At 40.6% G+C, this 22,172-nt stretch overlaps 1 protein-coding gene across 18 annotated transcripts in view; it reads left to right on the plus strand.

Moving 5' to 3' along the window:
• The window catches only part of Wdr62 (WD repeat domain 62), a 106,706-nt gene that overhangs the window by 34,293 nt on the left and 50,241 nt on the right, over nt 1–22,172 (plus strand). For 16 of the 18 annotated variants that reach the window (XM_089737301.1, XM_028183503.2, XM_028183501.2 and 13 more), the window contains one exon: nt 12,624–12,715. In XM_089737301.1, coding sequence (XP_089593427.1) covers nt 12,624–12,715 — 92 coding nt within the window. Of the gene's footprint in view, nt 1–614; nt 812–12,623; nt 12,716–22,172 lie in introns of all 18 variants that reach the window. The other 2 variants (XM_028183502.2, XM_089737299.1) reach the window with 1 other exon arrangement.

Here is a 22,172-nt window from a genome sequence, read left to right on the forward strand (position 1 = left end):
GGACTATGCGACTTTCTATTAACTTGTGCGGTTGCTTTGCGACAGAAACAGAGCAAATTCTGTGCGTTGTTGGAACATTGTTCTGCATATCTTCCTCGTTATGCAGCCACAAGTTTGAGTTTAAAAAAGCTTTTTATATATTTATTTATTATCGGGCCGGGGACCCAACCTCCTACGAGGTCCCCGCACCTAGGGGGCGCGCGGGGTATGTGGGACTGGTCCGCGACTGTGAGACCGTGGGCCCAAGGGTGTTTTCAGGGCCCTAGAGTTTAAAGGACCTTGCCATGTCAATGTAATTGCAACGTCATCGAGCCCGTCTGTATCCGTCAAAAGGTTTTCCTTCTGGGCTTCAGTTTGTATGGTTTATTCGATTATAACTTAATACACAAATATCATGATAACTCTATTATTACTCTATTACGTACGAGTAGTACCTCAAATTTGTACAAAAAATAATCGGTTATAGAAACATCATCCGTTCGCAAGGATGATGCACAAAAAACGCGGTAATTGAAAACAAGTGGTAATTAATGTGACCTCGTCGAAACTCAAAGAAGATCTGACCGGAATTCGAGAGAACACTGCCATTTATAGAGTTTTTTTTTTTTAAATAGAGCACGTCGCCTTGCTGTTGTGTTAAAAAAAACATGCGTAACCAAAACAGCAGTTAAAACAATGAACGTTAAAAAACTATTTTATTAATATAAACTTTTAATTTGTGTGTGATTTTTAAAATGAGAAAATGGCTTTTATTGGACCGAAGAATAGTGCTCCCCTCATCAGGGATAGTATTCACATGCCGGCCTATGAGGTAAGTGTCATTTAGATTTAAACGTTATATTGTTTCGTTATCATGGAAATGGTATGGTGGTAACTGGCTATAAGCCTCCTCAGAAGACTCAGAGTCACTCAACTGACAAAGCCCGAAAGATTGCAAGATTGAAGTGGCAGTGGGTAGTAGTAGAACAGAGGGCCGCTGGAGCCGAAAAGCCCTTGAGTAGCGTGGGTAGGCCTCCCACGAGGTGAGCTCGACCTGCTAAAAGTCTCGGGAACCCGCTGGATGCAGGCTGGGCAAGACTGGTTATTGTTGCGAACCTTGGGGAGGCCTATGTCCACCAGTGGACATGTATAGACTGAATTATAAATAGAAAACATATTAAATCGTTGTGGCTTAAAAAATAAATGCTTGGTGTATACGTATGGAGCGATGCAATTATTATTTTCTTATTTCCTTATCCCACTATGTGGGTCGGGGCAGCATATCCTCTGTTTCAATTCAGGCACATAACTATCAAACGCTTAATCTTTGCCCGTACTTAATGCTTAATTGTAATCTGCATTAAATGTTGAATATTGCATCTACATTTTACCTGCTCATTGCATAGTCGTATAATGAAATAGGTTACTCTTCCTAATTTAGACAGTGTATCATTGTACTTTGCAATTATTCTTAGTTTTCTCAATTACTTAACCTAGTTAAGAAGAGCCGTATCAAACGTAATTTCTGCATTCACACCCGTCTCTCGCATATCCCCTTTCACACAATCCATCCAAGTGTGTCTCCTGACATTACCGTATACTTTCATACTAATTTTTTTTGCATAACTTACTCATACTACAATGGTATGCCACTCTTCATTTTCATTGTCACTATCAGTACCGATTGTAGTAATTCTGCACTTAACACAATGAAGGAATAACATACAGCATACCGGTGGTCCGGAATGGGATAGAAATAGGCTTGATTTTAGCATACCGGTGGTCCAGAATGAGATAGAAATAGGTTTCACTGCACTACCTATCCATGCGTGATTAATACACGCTACCACTGATAGTAGTTGCCTAGGTTCCTGTTTTTCATTTGTAGTTCCCAAATAGATGGGTAGTATAGTACTTGTAGGCAGTGGCTTGGCTCGGCCCCTGGCATTCCTAACGTCCATGACCGCCGGTAACCACTCAACATCAGGTGGGCCGTATGCTCGACTGCCTACACGGGCAATAAAAAAATACATTTTCAGTGTGATCATTGTACACACACCGAGCGTCTTCTTATCATTTAGTCACGATTTTAAAGGTTGGATTTCAAGGCCCATTAAGCGCCGATGCGGGTAGGTAGTAAAAATCAATAAACGAATATGCTTTAAATTTAAAAGTACCATATACTCGTAGATAAGTGTATTCAATTATCTAAGTAAAAAAATCGATTTAAAAGTTACAATGTCCATGCACTAGGGATGACATCAAAATTAGCTAATGGGTAAACACTTAAATCTACTATATTATTTAAAATAGCATTTAGAAAAAGCATGATTTTCGAATCACCAACACTTGTGTAGTGTGAGCGCGTTCACTTTCACTTTTATCTCGCTCTCGGAATAGATGCTAAAGATTTTTTGAATCGTCTTGGCCTAAAGGATAAGACGCCCGGTGCATTCGTATCGGGCGACGCGATTGCGCCGGGGTTTGAACCCAGCAAGCGGCTACTGATTTTTCTGTTAGTTATACTCTTAGTTAAATTTCACAAATATTGTCGAATGACTCCCACGCTGAACGAAAAACATCGTGTAACAAAAATCAAACCTGCAAAAGTTATAAATCGCGTATTTCCTGGTGGTAGGACGTCTTGTAAGTCCGCACAAGTAGGTACTGCCACGCTGCTTATTTCTGCCGTAAAGCAGTAAAGCGTTTCGGATTGAATCCCCAGTGGACATTCTTTCATATAAGTCGCGTCACCACTGTCATAAAAACTGGGGTAATAATATGCATAAAAATAGTTAATGATATCGAGGGGTCAAAGACTGTTTAGTTTAGGCGACATTTATCTTTGTAATTAAAGGTCTGTTTTATTTGGTATTAGCATCAACGATTCGATCTTTTTAATTGAACTTCAATCTGGCTTACTCCATTCAAATAGCTGAAGAAGTTTTTTTTGTCATGATATTTTTACCAAATATTAAACTTTAAATGGCTTTCCTATAAAGTTGCTAAAATGTCGCTTATTATACATATATTAGCAATAAAATTATTGATGCACACTCAACATCTCTAAGCGACACGTTTTACGCCTAACGATTAATATAATAATTCTGTCTCAAGCACCAAGGTGTGTGACGGCATTCGTGCTGTTATGTCCATGGGCATGTTTATTGGCCCGAAAAATGAACTGCTTAATTGATTATGTTAAATATGACATTGATTTTCAGGTATTACACAGATTATCTTTCTGCATTTGAACAAAAACAATTATACTTATATACATAAAAACTTGCAAAATTCAATGATAACCATAATTTTGCACAGGAAATAAATAAATAAAACTTAATAAGCTAATGATAATTTTAATGCAGCACTTAATTAAACGCGGATATATTAAACATTTTTTTGTTAATGCTTATTATGTTATAACATTGTTACGTTTTTATTAGCTGCTATTTTTTTAATAGCAACAAAAACTTTTATTTCCTATATACGTTATTAGTTTGTTCATAGGGATGGCTTATGGAGTTATCGTGCTGCCGATTCATTCGTGACTCGGTGGCGCAGTGGTTAGTGACCCTAACTGTTGCGCCGAGGGTCCTGGGTTCGATTCTCGCATCGGGCAAATATTGTATGATGAACAGATTTGTTTGCTCTTTGTCTGTGCGTTTGTTATCTATATATGTATTAGTTTGATAGCTAAACGAAACGCAGCACGATTCCCGAGAGATGACAGCACGATTGCGGTATCGTCGGAACTCGGCTAACTTCGTGTTACGACAAAACCTAGCCGATGGAGGCACTAGACGCCATCACATATTTTTCCCTACCTAAGCTGATAGCCTTGAGAGGCTATATCAGTGTCGCCGTAACTAGTAGGTGAGCTCAACACGAACCCTAACAAGAGCCCTGCTTCGCAGAATCTACCGCCGCATCGGAAACGCGACCCACTGAGAAGATCCGGCGAGAAACTCAGTGGGCTGTGTCTGAGGGTTAATTTACTCGCCGAGCCCTTCGTCGCCAGCGACGGGTTCGGCGAGAACGGTGACCGGTGCTTGAGATACCTACCTAAAAGCACCGTTAGTGGATCGGAAGGATCCGAAATGACGTGAATAATGATATCTTCTAGTCGAACGTTTTCCCATCGAGAAGTTTCGAGAAACAAATGTCCGGTATGTTGCGGTCTATTCTGACGTAATAATTCTATTCTAATAGGTCTATCAAAAAATACCTTCAAATATATTAGTGATTTATGAATAAAAACATAATTTAAACATTTTAAATTACTATTAAACAGACACAAAACGATAATAAAATACATTAGCTATTTAAAAAAAAACTTACTTTTTGCGTCAATTCGTAATAAAGGCAACCCTAATAATTAAAACTGTTAAATAAATCTAATAAAGCATGGTGCTATTTAATTATAGCAGAGAATCGAGCCGATATCGAAAGCTTGTCAGCCGCCAACGTGAACCTTCGATACTGCATCGACTCTCAATTAATGCGTATAAAGTGTGAAGCGTCGAAATACCGACTATTGCGCAGTTTGACTACATGTATTAGTCATCAACCTGTACGGACGGACGTGTCTTAAGCCTTGTTCGGACTAGGCGAGTATTTTAGTAGAGTACCGAGTAATTTAGTGGCTAAACTACTCGCTACTCGCCCGAAAAAATAAAACAAAATGGATTGACTTGACGAAATTATTTACTAACCTACTCGAGTTAATTTTTGGTGCTCAGACACATTTAGCTACAAAATTACTCGGTACTCGACTAAAATACTCGCCTAGTCCGAACAAGGCTTTAGGGACATTAACGTTTTTAATAAGTTAACGTTATAATAACATTTATAAATAAGCATTTTAAAATTATTTTGCTGTTGAATTTACCATTGATTCTTTATAAGGTACTTTTTTTCAAAAATCTGCGAAAAAATATGTGAAAATAAGCTCAGAATTAAAGGGTCACGTGCGAAAGAGAGGATGTTATTGTTAGAGCGAAACGCACTAACCGGAATGAAGTAAGGAACTGCAAGAACCGGTCTGTTTGTGGTTTAGTTGTGGAACCAGCTACGCGAAGGTCGTGCACGCATCCTTGCAAGGACGAATGGTAGACTTGTCGCGTGTTGATCATAACCGCGCGTCCTGCGGTAACGCGATAGTTGTAGATACGAAGTTTTGTGGGTAGAATTTTATAGATTTTTTTTTGGGTTTACCATAGTCGTAATTAGAATTAATTTAAGGTTTAATTTTGCTTTTTCTATTGACATTATATCGACGGGTGAAATCACTATTTGGCTTAAGCGATATTTTTGCAACATTACAGGGGAGCAATTTAGAGTTTAAAATTTGGAAAAGAATGTTATTACAAAAAAAAACTTTTGCTATTTGAATGTGGTAAATGTAATTGAAATTCAATTACATTTTTTTTTATTGCTTAGCTGGCTGGACGTGCTCACAGCCCACCTGATGTTAAGTGGTTACTGGAGCCCATAGACATCCGCAACGTAAATGCGCCACCCACCTTGAGATATAAGTTCTAAGGCTAAGGTCTCACGTATAGTTACAACGGCTGCCCCACCCTTCAAACCGAAACGCATTACTGCTTCACGGCGGAAATATTTTGTTTCGTGTATAATATCGTGAAAGGATGAATTAAATCTAATTTAAGTTAAAAACTAATAAAATTGATTTAATATACTTTCGAAATGTCAAACATTGGACCGTTCAAAAATAAATGGTAGTATAAGAGAGCCCAATAATGATCGCTAGGCGCTTAAAAATACAGCATAATTTGCCACGAACTGATTTGTACATGAGATAGTTCGGTTCACGGCGAATTGCAATATTAAAACTTTCACAATAAATTGTCTCGAAAATGAAATGCGTAATTAAAAAATAATAATAAGAAAAGTGTTGAGCTAAATTAGAAATAGCTTTGTTTTTTTTGCGAGCACGCTAAATTTCTAAAGGCATCTCTCTCTCTCTCATTAGAAATGGTAAAATGGTTGTAAGTGATTGTTATGGTAGATCTTATAGGCAGGAACGGAAGACGCGAAGTTGTGTGAATTCTTTTATTTCTTTAATTTACGATCAACAAAAAAAAAGTCTAATTGCCAGAACATGCTTTAAGTCTTTTTTCCCGCACCTATTTGTTTTTTTATTTGATTGCTTAGATGTGAGGACGACCTCACGGCCCACCTGATGTCAAGTGGTTAGCGGAGTCCATAGACGTCTATAACGTAAATGCCGCCACCTACCTTGAGATATGAGTTCTAAGGTCTCAGTATAGTTACAACAGCTGCCCCAACCTTCAAACCGAAACGCATTGCTGCTTCACGGCAGAAATAGAAAGGGTGGTGGTACCTACCCGTGCGGACTCACAAGACGTCCTACCACCAGTAGGTACGATTGACAATTACCAATAACTAATATCCCGAAAAAGAACACAAGGGTAATAAATAAAAAGTCGTTTTAATTTGTGCTTACTATTTTTTTTTATATATATTTTTAAATACCTACACTACATTTGTAAGTTTTCTAATTTCTTCAATTCCAATAAATCGCTCGGAAGCTTTAAGCATTCGAAAGAACATAGCTTTAGGGGCTCTTCCACTTATGCTCGGACGGGTAGGCGAGCTCACGGGGTCAACCTGAGAGAGTTTGCTAACACTAGCCCTAGCAAGAGCAGTGCTTCGCAGAATCTACCACCGGAGCGGAATCGCGACCCACTGAGAAGATCCGGTCAGAAACTCAGTGGTTGAAAAGTACAATAAAACCTATTCGATTTTAGTTTCTCGAAGTGTATAAGAGCAGATTTACACTGCAGTACTTTGTGTTGATCGTTAAATTTCGAAATTAATATACTAAAGCAGATGAACTAACAGCGCAAAAGGTTTATCTATATATTAATACGTAAAGCAAAAACTTTGTATCCCTTTTTACGAAAATTGCGCGGACGGAGGAGTATGAAATTTTCCACACTTATAGAGAATATAGAGAAGAAGTGCACAATGCTAATATTTTTTTTAAATATAAAATATTATAAAGAGGAAAGATTTGTTTGTTTGTTTGTTTCGAATAGGCTCCGAAACTACTGGACCGATTTGAAAAATTCTTTTTCCATTAGAAGCCGACATTGTCCCTGATGAACATAGACTACTTTTTTTAATTTTGATTTTAATTTTTTTTTTTTGTTTCATGTGTGTTTTAATGTTTCCGAAGCGAAGCGAGGGCGGGTCGCTAGTTTTAAATAAAGCATAAAAGATACATTAAATCAATAACCCAGCCCCCCGTACCGTCGGCCCAAAGACTTCGGTGCCTTCAGCACCGAAACCCGCCTTCGTACCGGCTGCGGTTCCCACCGTCTCGGCGTGGAACAAACCGCTGCCGTATACGAGGTCGGGAACACAAACCGCACCCCAGCCCCCGCTCGCGACACGTCCCGCGCCGCAGCCCCTGCTCGCACCTCCCCTCGCGCCCGCGTACCGTCCCCCGCAACCCTCAGCCGTCAACGACTTCACGCTCGTGCGCGACTTCGTCACGGCGGTCAACTTCGACCGTCTGCGATCGTTCGCAGACGCGATGCGAAGGGCGGTAAACCCCGAACAACGGCTCGCGGCCGCGTTCGAATACATGGACGTTTACGAGTCCGTGGCCCGTACTTTCTAAAATCACCGGTAATCAATGGCGCAAAACGCTAGAGAGAAACCATATTCCCTTACGTTAGCATTCTACAATGCTAACGGACTCGCGCGACAACGCGATCAAATTTACGAATTCCTCCGCGACAATCTTGTAGATATTCTGCTAGTGCAGGAGACCTGCCTGAAGCCCTCGCGTCGTGACCCGAAAGTCGCGAATTACGTCATGGTTAGGAATGACAGACTCACCGCCTCCAAAGGCGGGACTGCCATTTACTATAGGCGGGCCCTGCACGTTGTCCCTCTCGATACCCCCTCGCTCTCACATATCGAGGCGTCAGTGTGCCGTATCTCGCTGACGGGACACCAGCCGATCGTCATCGCATCCGTCTATCTCCCCCCGGACAAGCCCCTTCTGAGCAGTGACATCGAGTCACTGTTCGGCATGGGAGACTCCGTCATCCTGGCAGGCGATTTAAATTGCCACCACACTAGGTGGAACTGCCACAGTTCAAACATAAACGGTAGGCGTCTCGACGCGTTTATAGACGACCTTACCTTTGAAGTAGTCGGTCCCCCAACTCCAACATGTTATCCGTATAACATCGCGCTCCGTCCGAGCACTATAGACCTGGCACTGCTGAGGAACGTAACTCTGCGCTTGCGTTCCATCGAAGCAATGTCAGAGCTCGACTCAGACCACCGACCTGTCGTTATGCAGCTCGGTCGCCCCCACAACCCAGTCACAGCTACGAGGACCATGGTGGACTGGAAGAAGCTGGGCAAATGCTTAGCCGATGCCGCTCCACCAATCCTCCCCTGCGGCCCGGATTCAACTCCATCCCCCGAGGACACAGTCGAATCCATAAACATCATCACGGATCACATCTCTTCCGCGATCATAAGATCCTCAAAAGAAGTCGATGTGGAGGATAGCTTCCACCGCATCAGACTGTCCCCCGAACTTAGGAACCTCCTAAGAGTTAGAAACGCGGCAATCCGGGCCTACGATCAACTTCCCACGCACTCAAACCGGATTCGGATGCGTCGTCTACAGCGGGATGTAAAATCTCGCCTAAGCGACGCCCGAAATGAGAATTGGGATAGTTACTTAGAAGGACTCGCGCCCTCTCATCAAGCATACTGGCGACTAGCAAGGACTCTCAAGTCCGAAACTACCGCTACTATGCCTCCTCTCGTACGCCCTTCAGGCCAACCACCGGCTTTCGATGACGATGACAAGGCAGAGTTGCTGGCCGATGCACTGCAAGAGCAGTGCACCACCAGCACTCAATACGCGGACCCCGAACACACCGAGGCAGTCGACAGGGAGGTTGAGCGCAGAGCTTCCCTGCCACCCTCGGACGCGTTACCCCCCATTACCTCTGACGAAGTTAGAGAAGTAATAGACAACCTTCAACCTAAGAAGGCACCCGGCTCCGACGGCATCCGCAACCGCGCGTTAAAACTCTTACCAGTCCAACTGATAACAATGTTGGCTACCATCTTAAATGCCGCTATGACGCACTGCATCTTTCCGGCGGTATGGAAAGAAGCAGACGTTATCGGTATACACAAGCCGGGCAAACCGAATAATGAAACCGCTAGTTACCGACCGATCAGTCTCCTCCCAGCGATAGGCAAAATTTACGAACGGCTCCTTCGGAAACGCCTCTGGGACTTCGTTACCGCGAATAAAATTCTAATAGACGAGCAGTTTGGATTCCGCGCCAAACACTCGTGCGTACAACAAGTGCACCGCCTCACGGAGCACATTCTGATAGGACTAAATAGGCGTAAACAAATCCCGACCGGCGCCCTCTTCTTCGATGTAGCGAAGGCGTTCGACAAAGTCTGGCACAACGGTTTGATCTACAAACTGTACAACATGGGAGTGCCAGACAGACTCGTGCTCATCATACGAGACTTCTTGTCGAACCGTTCGTTTCGATATCGAGTAGAGGGAACTCGTTCTCGTCCCCGTCATCTGACTGCCGGAGTCCCGCAAGGCTCCGCACTCTCCCCGTTACTATTTAGTTTGTATATCAACGATATACCCCGGTCTCCGGAGACCCATCTAGCGCTCTTCGCCGATGACACGGCTATCTACTACTCGTGTAGGAAGATGTCGTTGCTTCATCGGCGACTCCAGACCGCAGTAACCACCATGGGACAGTGGTTCCGGAAGTGGCGAATAGACATTAACCCCACGAAAAGCACAGCGGTGCTATTCAAAAGGGGTCGCCCTCCGAATACCACTTCGAGCACCCCACTCCCCAATAGGCGCGTAAACACCTCCGCCGTTAGCCCCATCACTCTCTTTGACCAGCCCATACCGTGGGCCCCGAAGGTCAAATACCTAGGCGTCACCCTCGACAGAGGGATGACATTCCGTCCCCACGTAAAAACGGTACGCGATCGCGCCGCGTTTATACTAGGACGACTCTACCCAATGCTTTGTAGACGAAGCAAACTGTCCCTCCGTAATAAGGTAACCCTCTACAAAACTTGCATACGCCCCGTCATGACGTATGCAAGCGTAGTGTTCGCTCACGCGGCCCGCACCAACTTGAAACCCCTTCAGGTTATACAATCCCGATTCTGCAGGATAGCCGTCGGAGCACCATGGTTCCAGAAGAACGTGGACCTCCACGATGACCTGGAGCTCGACCCCGTCAGTAAGTATCTACAGTCGGCATCGCTGCGCCACTTTGAGAAGGCGGCACGACATGAGAACCCTCTTGTCGTGGCCGCCGGAAACTACATACCCGATCCTGTAGACCGTTTGGTAAACCGTCGACGTCGCCCAAAGCACGTCATCACGGATCCTCCTGATCCATTAACGGTGCTTTTAGGCAATACAAGCACCGGTCACCGTCCTCGCCGAACCCGTCGCTTGCGACGAAGGGCTCGACGAGCGAATTAACCCACAGACACAGCCCACTGAGTTTCTCGCCGGATCTTCTCAGTGGGTCGCGCTTCCGATCCGGTGGTAGATTCTGCGAAGCACTGCTCTTGCTAGGGCGGTGTTAGCAATTCTCCGGTTTGAGCCCCGCGAGCTCACCTACACAAGCTAGGGTACGCTGAAGTAGCCTCTCAAGGCTATCAGCATAGGTAGGAAAAAAAAAAAAAAAAAAAAAAAAAAAATCAATAAAGAAAACATTACACACACTACATACCATGTATTTGACGCACACACGCATGCATACTATTTATTGTCAAACTTTTGTTCTTGACGTCTGTTGTCAAATTGAGAATAGATTAAATATTGTTTGTTGTTACTATTTATTGTTATTATTAATATTGTGTTAATATTTTTATAGTATAGTCTAAGCGAAATTTGTGATTATAGAAGTATAAAATACAATCATAATAGTGTACAAACTTACAATTCCAATTAATTATAGTCGAATTTCGACTACTGCGGGGCCACTAGTTTTTATAAAAGTGTGTAATTTTGTTGGACGAACAACTAATTGTGTTTTAGTTAAACAGATAAAAACAGTCAAGGTTTTTTTGCCTTAAAAAATTGAATGTTACCTACCCTACGCATACCAGATAAGGTATAGTGTAAATATTGGAGATGAGTGTTGGGAAACAAAAGAATTAGTGTGGATCCAAATGAATCTGAATGATTTAGTTTTTTTTTGGATGAATAAATAGTGTGATGTTGATTGATTTTCTTTTTCATATCAACACGTAGGAAGTATTGGTTGCGATTTTCGCGTGTCCTAAACATAATTGAAGATACTTTTCAGCAGTTCAATTCAAATAACAGACGCGAGAAAATAAAATCAATGAAAATAGTCGTTATTGTATATATTTTTTTATCAATAAACCAAAAAATTAAAGCTGTTCTTTCGAATGTTTAAAGATTCTGAGCGATTTACTGGAAATGAAGAAATTAGAAAACTTACATTTGAGAACAACTTTATGACCCTTGTGTTCTTTTTTAGTTATTAGGATATAAGTTATTGAACATCGTTCCTTGCTTCGTGTGATAATTGTCAAATGTATTTATTGGTGGTAGGACGTCTTGTGAGTCCGCATGGGTAGTGGAACCCCCCCCCTCTGTTTCTGCCGTGAAGCAGTAACGCGTTTCGGTTTGAAAGGTGGTGCGGCCGTTGTAACTATACTGAGACGTTAGAACTCATGTCTCAAGATTGCTGGAGGTCTCTACGTTATTGATGAGCGCCGGTAACCATTAATCACGTGGGCGTGACCTCCGTATCCGCCGATTTAAACAATAAAAAAGTCAAGCCGTAAAAAGCGTTTTAATAAATAAGCGAAAGTTTGTTGCTTTTTGCGGCGGTCATCGCTGTTATAGTCAAAGTGAGCCAGTGAGAATGAGATGTTTCAACTACGCATTGAGTTGCCCGCCCATATTTACCAATCTAACGACGAATTTTGCGTCAAACCCGGTTCGGTTTGCCCGGCCAATCCATGATTAAGGTGTGATCCGTTCGCTTTCATACCAGATTGGATCACCTGCCAGGCCCGTCTGAACACATCCAGAAAATTTCATTAAAATCGGTCCAATCGTTTCAGAGTCTGTATCGAACATACATCCAATGAAAATATTTCTTTTAAACGATCTAATTCCGTCTCATCTCTAATGACTCAATCGTTTTCACATCACTAGTTGCTAGCTAATCCTAAATAAACTGTTCTAATAGACGGTAAACATGGGCCTACAAGGCTGTTTTAGACGCTAAACAAATAAAGTGTAAGCCTTGCTTATAACGAATATTTGATAGAAAAAAATAATTTTACGCAATTAACTTTTCATTGCTTTATCTCTGAACTGAGCGGCTGATAGAGCTCACACGGTGTTAAGTGGTTATCAGAGTCTGTAGACAGTCCGTCAACTCAGTTTTCCTATTTCGTCCGCCAGGGGCGCGTTGTAGATTTTCACAGAGCCGACAGATGGGGTGGATTAAGGGAAGAGGGATACTTAGTCGGTTTCCTAACGCCTAGTAAGTTTGTTCTTTCGTTCGCAGATCAAATTGGAATCGGTCTTGGGACTAACGGTGAGCAGTAATGCGGCTCTGGACTGCGATCCGAACACGGAACTCGTGGCCTACCCAGCCGGGTAAGTGGAATGAACTTAATAAACAATCTGGCACAAGACACGTCGGGTCATCTGTGGGCTTAGTGAGAGTTTTTTTAACTTCTTAGTTGGAGAAGTCTCGTTATGGAGTTCGAATAGCGCCCCTAGCGGCAAACGTAGGAGCGCTGTTCTAACTCCATACAATTTTGAGTTAACTTTTACGCTATCGAGAAGTTAACAAATTCGCACTAAGCACACTGGTCCCAATTTAGGATTCTCTGTGTTATGGGCGCCAGAGACTGACATACATACTTATATATGTTCAAATCTAATCATGTTGAATGAATGAAACGGTCACCGTCCTCTTCGAACCCGTTGCTTGCGACGGCTCGACGAGTGAATTAAGCCACAGACACAGCCCACTGAGTTTCTCGCCGGATCTTCTAAGGGGGTCGCGTGTCCGACCCGGTGGTAGATTCTGCGAAACACTGCTCTTGCTACAGCCAGTGCTAGCAACACTCCCGGTTTGAGCCCCGTGAGCTTACCTAGACGTCAAGGAGAAGATGAAATAGCCTCTCAAGGCTATCAGCCTAGGTAGGGGAAAAAAAGACTTGTAAAATGAACATTCGTGTTTATTCTAATTTATTTACAATTTGGCATGCACGGGGCTAAAAGGCTGAAACGGAAGAGAGGGTTGCCAAGAGCAAATCTTAAAATTAGCTAACTCAGTTTATGACTTAGTTGTTACCATTACAATCTATATAGGTATGTATATATAAAAATGAATTGCTGTTCGTTAGTCTCGTTAAATAAAACTCGAGAACGGCTGTACCGATTTGGCTAATTTTGGTCTTGAATTATTTGCGGAAGTCCAGAAAAGGTTTAAAAGGTAGATAAATATGAAAAAGAATTATATAAAAATAACAATTTTGTTTTTCATTTGATGTCCCCCCCGTCGGGCGGATTCCTTTTGTTTGTTTTAAGTTTATTTTATACAAAAGTTTAGGTCTTTTATTTATCGATTGAGGTACTACGAAGCCTGCCGGGTCAGCTAGTCTATACATATAAATAAAATTGGTGTGCCTGTTTGTAATATTGAAGTAGCCGCTTTTTACTACATGCATATGAATGTATATACGGTACTACACCAAAATAACATTTTTTACAATTTTTGTCTTTCTATCTGTCTGTTTGTTCCGGCTAATCTCCGGAACGGCTGGACCGATTTTGACGGGACTTTCACTTATAGGTAGCTGATGATTTAAAGAGTAACTAAGGCTACTTTTTTTAGACTAGCTTCGCCTCGCGGCGTCACCCGTGGTACGACAATAATCGCGGGTAGCATCGTGGGACTCAGCTATCAATAATAAAATTTAATGTTTCCGAAGCGAAGCGAGGGCGGGTCGACAGTATGTTAATAAACCGTTATTTATGTTTCGTCGTGGCCTAAAGGAGACGCCCCACAGTGGGTCGATTCTATGATTTTAGTGACTTAGGGACCAACTTTGTTTTTTTATAAAAAAAATTATGTAGATAGATAGAGCTCGTTAATCTCAATAATAATTGTTTTGGGCAAAAATTACAAAAACTTTATAGTTTGGTCAGAAAAATGTGTTTTGTGATTTTTTTGTATGGAGTGGGTCACATTAAATTAAATTCCTGCTAAGTACCGCGAGGTCCCGCTTTGAAACTTTATTTTCCTTATACCTTGTCTAGTCTACTATCATTTGATGCTTTGAACATGTGCATAAAGTTGCAACTCTGCCAAATAAATGGATCGAAAAAAATTAATAAATACATAGAATAAAAACCTTTATATTTTTTTTCGTAAGTGCTTTTAAGTTAAATTTGATATGGATTAGTAAGTAAAAGCACGTAATGATACCCATAATTACATAATACCTAACAACAATACATTTAGTAGGTCTCTAATTATGCAATCTCTCTAAATATTATATATTTTGTTTCACCTTTCGATCTTTGGGTCAGAAGACGAAAGAAGATTGTGTAAAATATCCTCATTAGTCGACGTTCTACTTCTCATTCTTGAATAACATCTCTCTGTATATTTCCGAAAATCTTTATTGCGAGCTTCCGCTGCCTCTTCCGAGAGTTTACCTATACGAATGGCACCAAAGTTCTTGATTATTATATATCACTGCCATGTGCCAACAATTTATGGATACTGGAAGGCATATATAATACCAGGGATATACATTAACATACAATTCTGCAGTATATCTAAAAAATTCCGAAAAATTGGAAACGCGCTCTCCAGATGCAACAGAGTGAAGAATCACGTGAAGCCTCTCTATTAAATCTTTACGTATTCCTGTTATGCGGGCTGTTTCTTCTGCATCCCTGAAAAATCTTCTGGCAGTATTGCCATCATTGGTTGTTCCTACTCCTTGCTTGACAAAATCTATAAGTAAACCGCATTCCTTTTTAAACGCTTGCTGTATAGCGCTCTTTCTGATTGATATTTTTCCTTTGTCATCCCCCGTCGCAACCCCATTTCTTGAAGTCCAAACGATAAGACGCAAACAAAAAAGTGTCATATAAAAAATAATCTCACAGGAAACTACATACGATGAAAAAATTGTGAAGTAATAAAATTATATTTACCGATATGAAGTAAGCACTCCATGCATCTTATCCAGGCATGTAAAGATGGCATTCCATACTGGAATATTTCTTCATTATTTTCTCTTTGATAAGCAAGTCACTCCAAAAACTCTGACGGTTTTGCTTTGCAAATATCACAGACAGCAGAAAATGTTTCTGAAAAATATGAGGTTATTTTGCCGTCTATCATCATCATGTGCAATTGATGCTTAACTTCAACTTGTTTGATTTTTGATGGCTGATGTCTTTCTATTTCTTCTGTTATGCTAGCTTTTATAATTGTCACTGTTGACTGCGTTTCTTTTGTAAATTTAAACATTATTGGACGGCAATAAAAAGTTGATGAGGTCGTTTTCCCAAACAATTGTTCCATCAAATTTCTGAAGCCTTATAGGAACTAGACTGACCATGAAAATAGATGAATCATCAAACTCTGTTTCAGTTTTTTGTTTATAATTACTTTGACCTGGGGCTCTATCAAAGCCTATTTGCTTATAAGCAGTAGCTCTCTTGCAGAGGTCAAATCCGAAGTAATCACATCTAAAAGCCTATATAGCGCCAAGTTTAGTAATGCTTGCATTTTAATAGCATCTCCTTCTTCAGTAATAATTACCTCGTCTTTCCCTGGATAACACTTGGTCTTTTCTTGCTTAATTTTATATTAAGAAGGGTATAAATCAGACCCATTTTCACTTGCTGCTTCTCTTAGGTTTATATACTGCCACTTAATTTAAGTGAAACTAATATTGCCTTATCGGGAGAATATGTACTACTTTTCACTTTACTTGTAATTAAATACTCATTAACTTTTTCTAGATCTTCGGGGTGATTTGACAAGTGGTTCATTATTTCTCCTACATCTTCATTTCTAGTGTTTCTCAAACTAGCAATTGTAGTAGCTTTCATTTCATCCGGGGATAACGAAAGCGATTGGTAAATTTGTTCAATGCGTCTTCGTTTTTGCCTGGATCCCAATTCTTCAAAAGGTTTTCGAGGTGCAAAAATAGATGTCGAGGCTTCTGTAGTACATTTGAGGGTGGTACATTTTCAACATCTTCAGTATTAGAAATCTCGAGTCTTTCATGTGCAGTGTTGATAGCTTCAGGTATCATTCCTTCGGGCCAGTTTATTGCACATTCTAACCAATCACATTTTTTTCTTATAGACTGTGCTAACATGCGACTACTTCGTTTCCATATTGCACTTATATTTGAACAAAATTGCGTACTGAATTTTTGGAGCTCAAAATTTTTCTCTTCGGTCACGTTTAGTTGATTTTGTAGGAATTGAAAGAGTTTTTTATTATCAGACAGCGACTGTAGTTGCTCTCTTAAAATCATAAATAATCCTAAATTGTTAACAAAATTATCAATTATAACGGAAACAGCAAGATCACAACGACAATCACGAGATGTTAGTAGTAGTACCAATAAACGAACACTAGTTAGTATATAATAAACATGGTCACTTTATACTTCCAGAGACAAACAAATGTTTACTATATTTTCTACTACCCAGTAATGGCTACTTAACTAATTATCCTCATTAAATAATGTTAACTATCTTAATAATTAGAGAGATTGCTTAATTAGAGACCTACTAAATGTATTGTTGTTAGGTATTATGTAATTATGGGTATCATTACGTGCTTTTACTTACTAATCCATATCAAATTTAACTTAAAAGCACTTACGAAAAAAAATATAAAGGTTTTTATTCTATGTATTTATTAATTTTTTTCGATCCATTTATTTGGCAGAGTTGCAACTTTATGCACATGTTCAAAGCATCAAATGATAGTAGACTAGACAAGGTATAAGGAAAATAAAGTTTCAAAGCGGGACCTCGCGGTACTTAGCAGGAATTTAATTTAATGTGACCCACTCCATACAAAAAAATCACAAAACACATTTTTCTGACCAAACTATAAAGTTTTTGTAATTTTTGCCCAAAACAATTATTATTGAGATTAACGAGCTCTATCTATCTACATAATTTTTTTTATAAAAAAACAAAGTTGGTCCCTAAGTCACTAAAATCACAGTATCGACCCACTGTGCGCCCGGTGCGTTCGTATCGAGCGACGTGGCTGTGCCGAAGTTCGAATCCCGCGGGTAGATACCGATTTTTCTAATATAATCCGTGCTTGACACACATTCACGAATTACCTCCACGAAGAAAGACTAATTTTTTCATTGCTTTGCTTCACAACTCTGTTTGAAGAAGGCCATGGCATGAGATTTATGGTGGGGATTTCATATAAAGAGTCTGCTTATGGAATAACCGTGGCGAAGGCGTACGATGGTACAAATAAACACACCGATCTCGAAAAAGCCGTTTTCCGATTTCGTAACATAATTTTTAGTCTACGTAGCCCGGAAAATTGAAATTCTATAACCGTGAACCGTGGAATGGAAATTGTGGTCGCCTCCAGGAAATAGGTCGGAGATTAAACTATGCTCACGGCGGATATCTGTTGCGAGATGTACAGAGATATGTACGTATATGTGAAAAGAAAACCTTTAGAATTTAAAAAAAAAAACTTTGAAGTTTTTTAGTTTTAAAAAGATTTTTCTTAGACGAATTCACTCATCTGTCATTCAGCGTAGAGAGAGTGGTTCAGTTTTGCATAGTATAATAATACTGTCTAAAATATTAATTTAAATAGAGATTGAGAGCTTTAAATTATGTTTTCTTATTTATATTACAGTAAAAAATTATTATTTTATTGTATTCATTCATTCTGGAGTATTTGATATCATTAAACACATATGCATTACGATTGAATGCGAAAAGGATTGCTAATGTATCCGTAGTTAGCGCTATAACATGTCCTTCAAACGAGGCTTGTGAAGAGTACTTAATGGTAGGCAGCGGCTTGGCTTTGCCCCTGATATTGCTGACGTCCATGGGCGACGCTAACCACTCACTATCAGGTGGGCCATATGCTCGTTTTGCTACAAGAGTAATAAAAAAAATTAAGGGCTATAGATGTTTGATGTTTCATCTTGGCCATTCCTATTTAGGGCGTATTTTAGCAGCTTTTAATTATTTTTTATTACTTAATTGGGTTTTGAGCACATCTAGCGGTGATTGGTAACAGGACCTCATGGACATCAACATTACAAAACCCATCATCCATCTTGAGACATGAGTGTTCTAAGTCACAGCTTCCTAGAACAACGTCTTGCTGCAGAAATGGGCAGAGTGTTGGTACATACTCATGCGTGCTCAAAAAATTTTAAGACACCACGCAGTTTTTTAAAAACCCGGTCATTTTGATGTAAAGTGGTTGTGGCCTAAAGGATACATCGCGTCATTTCCCTAGGGGTCGCATTGCATTAGGAAATTGCCTGCATTACCCAACTCGACTAATCCAATACACTTTGGAAAGTTCTTTGACCAATCTTTACGGGTTTACAATTATTAAGCTTGTCGTAGTTTTGACCCGAGGGCGGGTCTCAATGTTGAGTCTTACGTGATTCTGTGTTTTTACGTACCGAACGTTAATTTTTCTGGAGACATTCAGGAATGGTTTGGAATCAACTTTGGTGGAATTGCTTTTGTAATTTATACGTCTATGGGTTCAGGCAACCAATTAATACCAGACAGCTCACTCACCGAGCTAACCCTTTGACTGACGTGTAGGTCACCGGTGTCCTTCGCGGCACACTGAAGTAATTACGTCGATTTCTGTTACTAAGGCGTCTGGATTACCTAACTCTTTACCTTCTTTTGTTTGTTAATGTATGTTTTACTGTTTTAAATCTCTTAGAAATTGATTCATTCTCAGTATTATTTTTTTATTGCTTAAACGATTGGACGAGCTCACAGCCCATCTGAAGTTAAATGGTTACCGGAGCCCATAGACATTCACAACGTAAATGCTCCACTCACCTTGAGATATAAGTTCTAAGTTCTCAGTATAGTTACAACAGCTGCCCTGCCCTTCAAACCGAAACGCATTATTGCTTCACGGCAGAAATAGGCAGGGCGATGGTACCTACCCGTGCGGACTCACAAGAAGTCCTACCATCAGTAATATCTAAATCAGTATCTAGTAGTAGACCAGTATCTTCTGATTCGTCTTTCCCTGATATAGTAGACTACCACTAAATATTCCGACACCTTAGTAAAGCCAAAGGGTTGAGCAATAAAAAATCAATCTTGACTAGTCATTTATTTCTGTTATCTATCAGCCAATTCTTTCATTGCCATCAAATCACATCAAATCAAATCATGTCTGAATCGATCATGTTGGACTCTCTCCATTCTCTAATCTCAGATTACGTTGTTGATGTCTATGGACTACGGTAACCACTTTTTTAAGGCATTTTATGACATGGTAACTAAGACCTTTAAGTCATGTCTTATTTTAATTTATACTCTTATTTTTATGAAATATTATAATATGGAGTGAAATGAAGACGATTAATTCGAGACATTAATCAACTGGGGTGAAATTAAATGAAACGAGATGAGATGATATGGGATGAAATATAATCTTAGTAAAATGGTTGTCATTTACTGAGATCAGTTGACTTTTTGGAGGATCCCGAGAAGCTACGTCCAGTGGCTTTGTTGGATTTTCTCACATTTGTGCACTTTCACAGATACTAAATACTTAATAAACCACCGTTACTACACATTTAAACCTGCAGAAACACTAAATAGACAAAATAAAACAAATCACACAACTTCACTCCTCGCATTCCCGCCAAAAAGTCTACGGTATCACACCAGACCGTAGACTTTTTGGCTTTTAGCTTACGAGCTAGTCCACTCATCTAAACATAAAAAAAATATCGTTCGCTCATTTCGGTTTCTGTTCGAATTCTTCTATGTACCGATATTTGTCCCTAAATGAAACATCAACCAGACCTTTATGTAACGCGTCATTCACGCACGACATACCGATATGGATGTGACCGACCATTGTGATGCAGATGAGCTGGTCAAGAATAGACGTGAGCTGCGTACAACGATGACGGGCTTGAAGACGTCAAATAAAGTTTTTTTTTTATTGCTTAGATGGGTGGACGAGCTCACAGCCCACCTGGTGTTAAATGGTTACTGAAGCCCATAGACATGTACAACGTAAATGCGCCACCCACCTTGAGATATAAGTTCTAAGGTCTCAAGTATAGTTACAACGGCTGCTCCACCCTTCAAAAACGCATTACTCCTTCACGGCGGAAATAGGCAGGGTGGTGGTACCTACCCGTGCGGACTCGCAAGAGGTCTTTCCACCAGTAAAAGATCGAAAGATCGCATAGCTATTGTACTGACTTTAACATGGGAAGCTATACGTACTGCTAAAAGTCCTACAAACAACAACAAATGACAACTGGGGGTAGTTGGGGGTAAAATATATCGGTGGAATATAACAATGAGATTAATTTAAGCTCAGATTTTAGCTTTCGAATGTAATGTGTAAGTCAAACTAAACTTTAGAAAGGAAAACGGTAAAATAAAAGCGATTTAGCTGCAAGAGGCAGCGGTATTTTCGGCCCGAAATTTCTGCTGTTCATTGCTTGCTTTATTCACAGAAAGAGAAGGACGGTAATTTAAATAAAGCCCGTTCTTCGAAATGTCGACAGCCGTGTTTCTTTTTAATGCATTTAGTTTGTTGAACGTGGGGTGAGAGACCATTTTACATCAGGGGTATACAGTTAAATTAGCCCCCTAGCGTATCGCCGCACCCATTTTAAGGATCGGCCAAACGCACCTCTCAATCGATTATACTTGAAAGTTTTAGCTAACTTCAACACGCTCTTACTGGCTGTTTCCTGTGTCTATGTAATTCTTAAACAAACTTCAAGACACCTCTGTGTTTTGTCATCATTTCCTGAAGTAGCAGATTTATGTTCATTGTTTGAAGGAACTGCTGAGACATGTCTAAACTAATGCAAGCCCTGCCGAAAATGAAAAACCGATCAGCTAGGCATTAATTAGCCACAGATAAACACCGGTTTGTTTAGAATAAATTATAATAACGTTAATAAGTCGTGGAAGGTTTACGACGGAGGGAAAATCTTCCACCGGACGAGTGATATCGCTCGGTAGACAGACGGTCTGAATGTTGTTATTTGGGGCTTGTATATTATTATGCAAGCTTATCTTGCAGAGACGTGGACATTCAAAGCCGCAGATAGGCAGAGAATCGACGCTTTTGAGATGCGGTGCTGGCGACGTATGCTACGAATACCATGGACGGCCCGCCGCACCAACATCTCTATTCTCAAGGAGCTAAAAATAGGAAAAACTCAACGTCTATCCACAACCTGTCTACAAAGAATATTGCGGTATTTTGGTCATGTTGCACGCAGGGATACCAGCAATTTGGAACGTGTGGTGACCGGTAAAATCGAGGGAAAGAGGCCTAGGGGTAGAGGTCCCAAACGATGGTCGAACCAAATAGCGGAGGAACTGAAAATACCTGTCAGGGTCGCACTCCACCAAGCTACAGAAGGGGATCGATGGAGACAGCTGGTTAACGGAATCAGATGAATGGGATCGAATGTCGTAAGCGAGATTCAAGTATCTGCCAAATACCTTGTGGTCTTTGATGGCTACCGCCACAATGTAACAAATACATATTATATATCGGCGCAGTACCGCTATTTACTTAACTATGACTTGTTAAAATTGACTGTTTCCGTAATGTTAAACTAATTAATTAAGGGTTTATTCTTCTTCTATATCGTTCCCTCACTGCTGAGGATCACGACCACATGTGACGTTCCTCCACTGTGTTCGATCATGGGTGGCATGGATCGCATGGTACAGACTACCACCAAGTGCTTCTCTTACTAGATCTGACCATCTGGCTGGTGTTCTGCCCACGGCGCGCTTGCCCTCTATGCGACCCGCA

The sequence above is a fragment of the Bombyx mandarina genome, chromosome 23, assembly GCF_030267445.1.
Source record: "Bombyx mandarina strain Sakado chromosome 23, ASM3026744v2".
In the NCBI taxonomy this organism is placed as follows: Eukaryota; Metazoa; Arthropoda; class Insecta; order Lepidoptera; family Bombycidae; genus Bombyx; species Bombyx mandarina.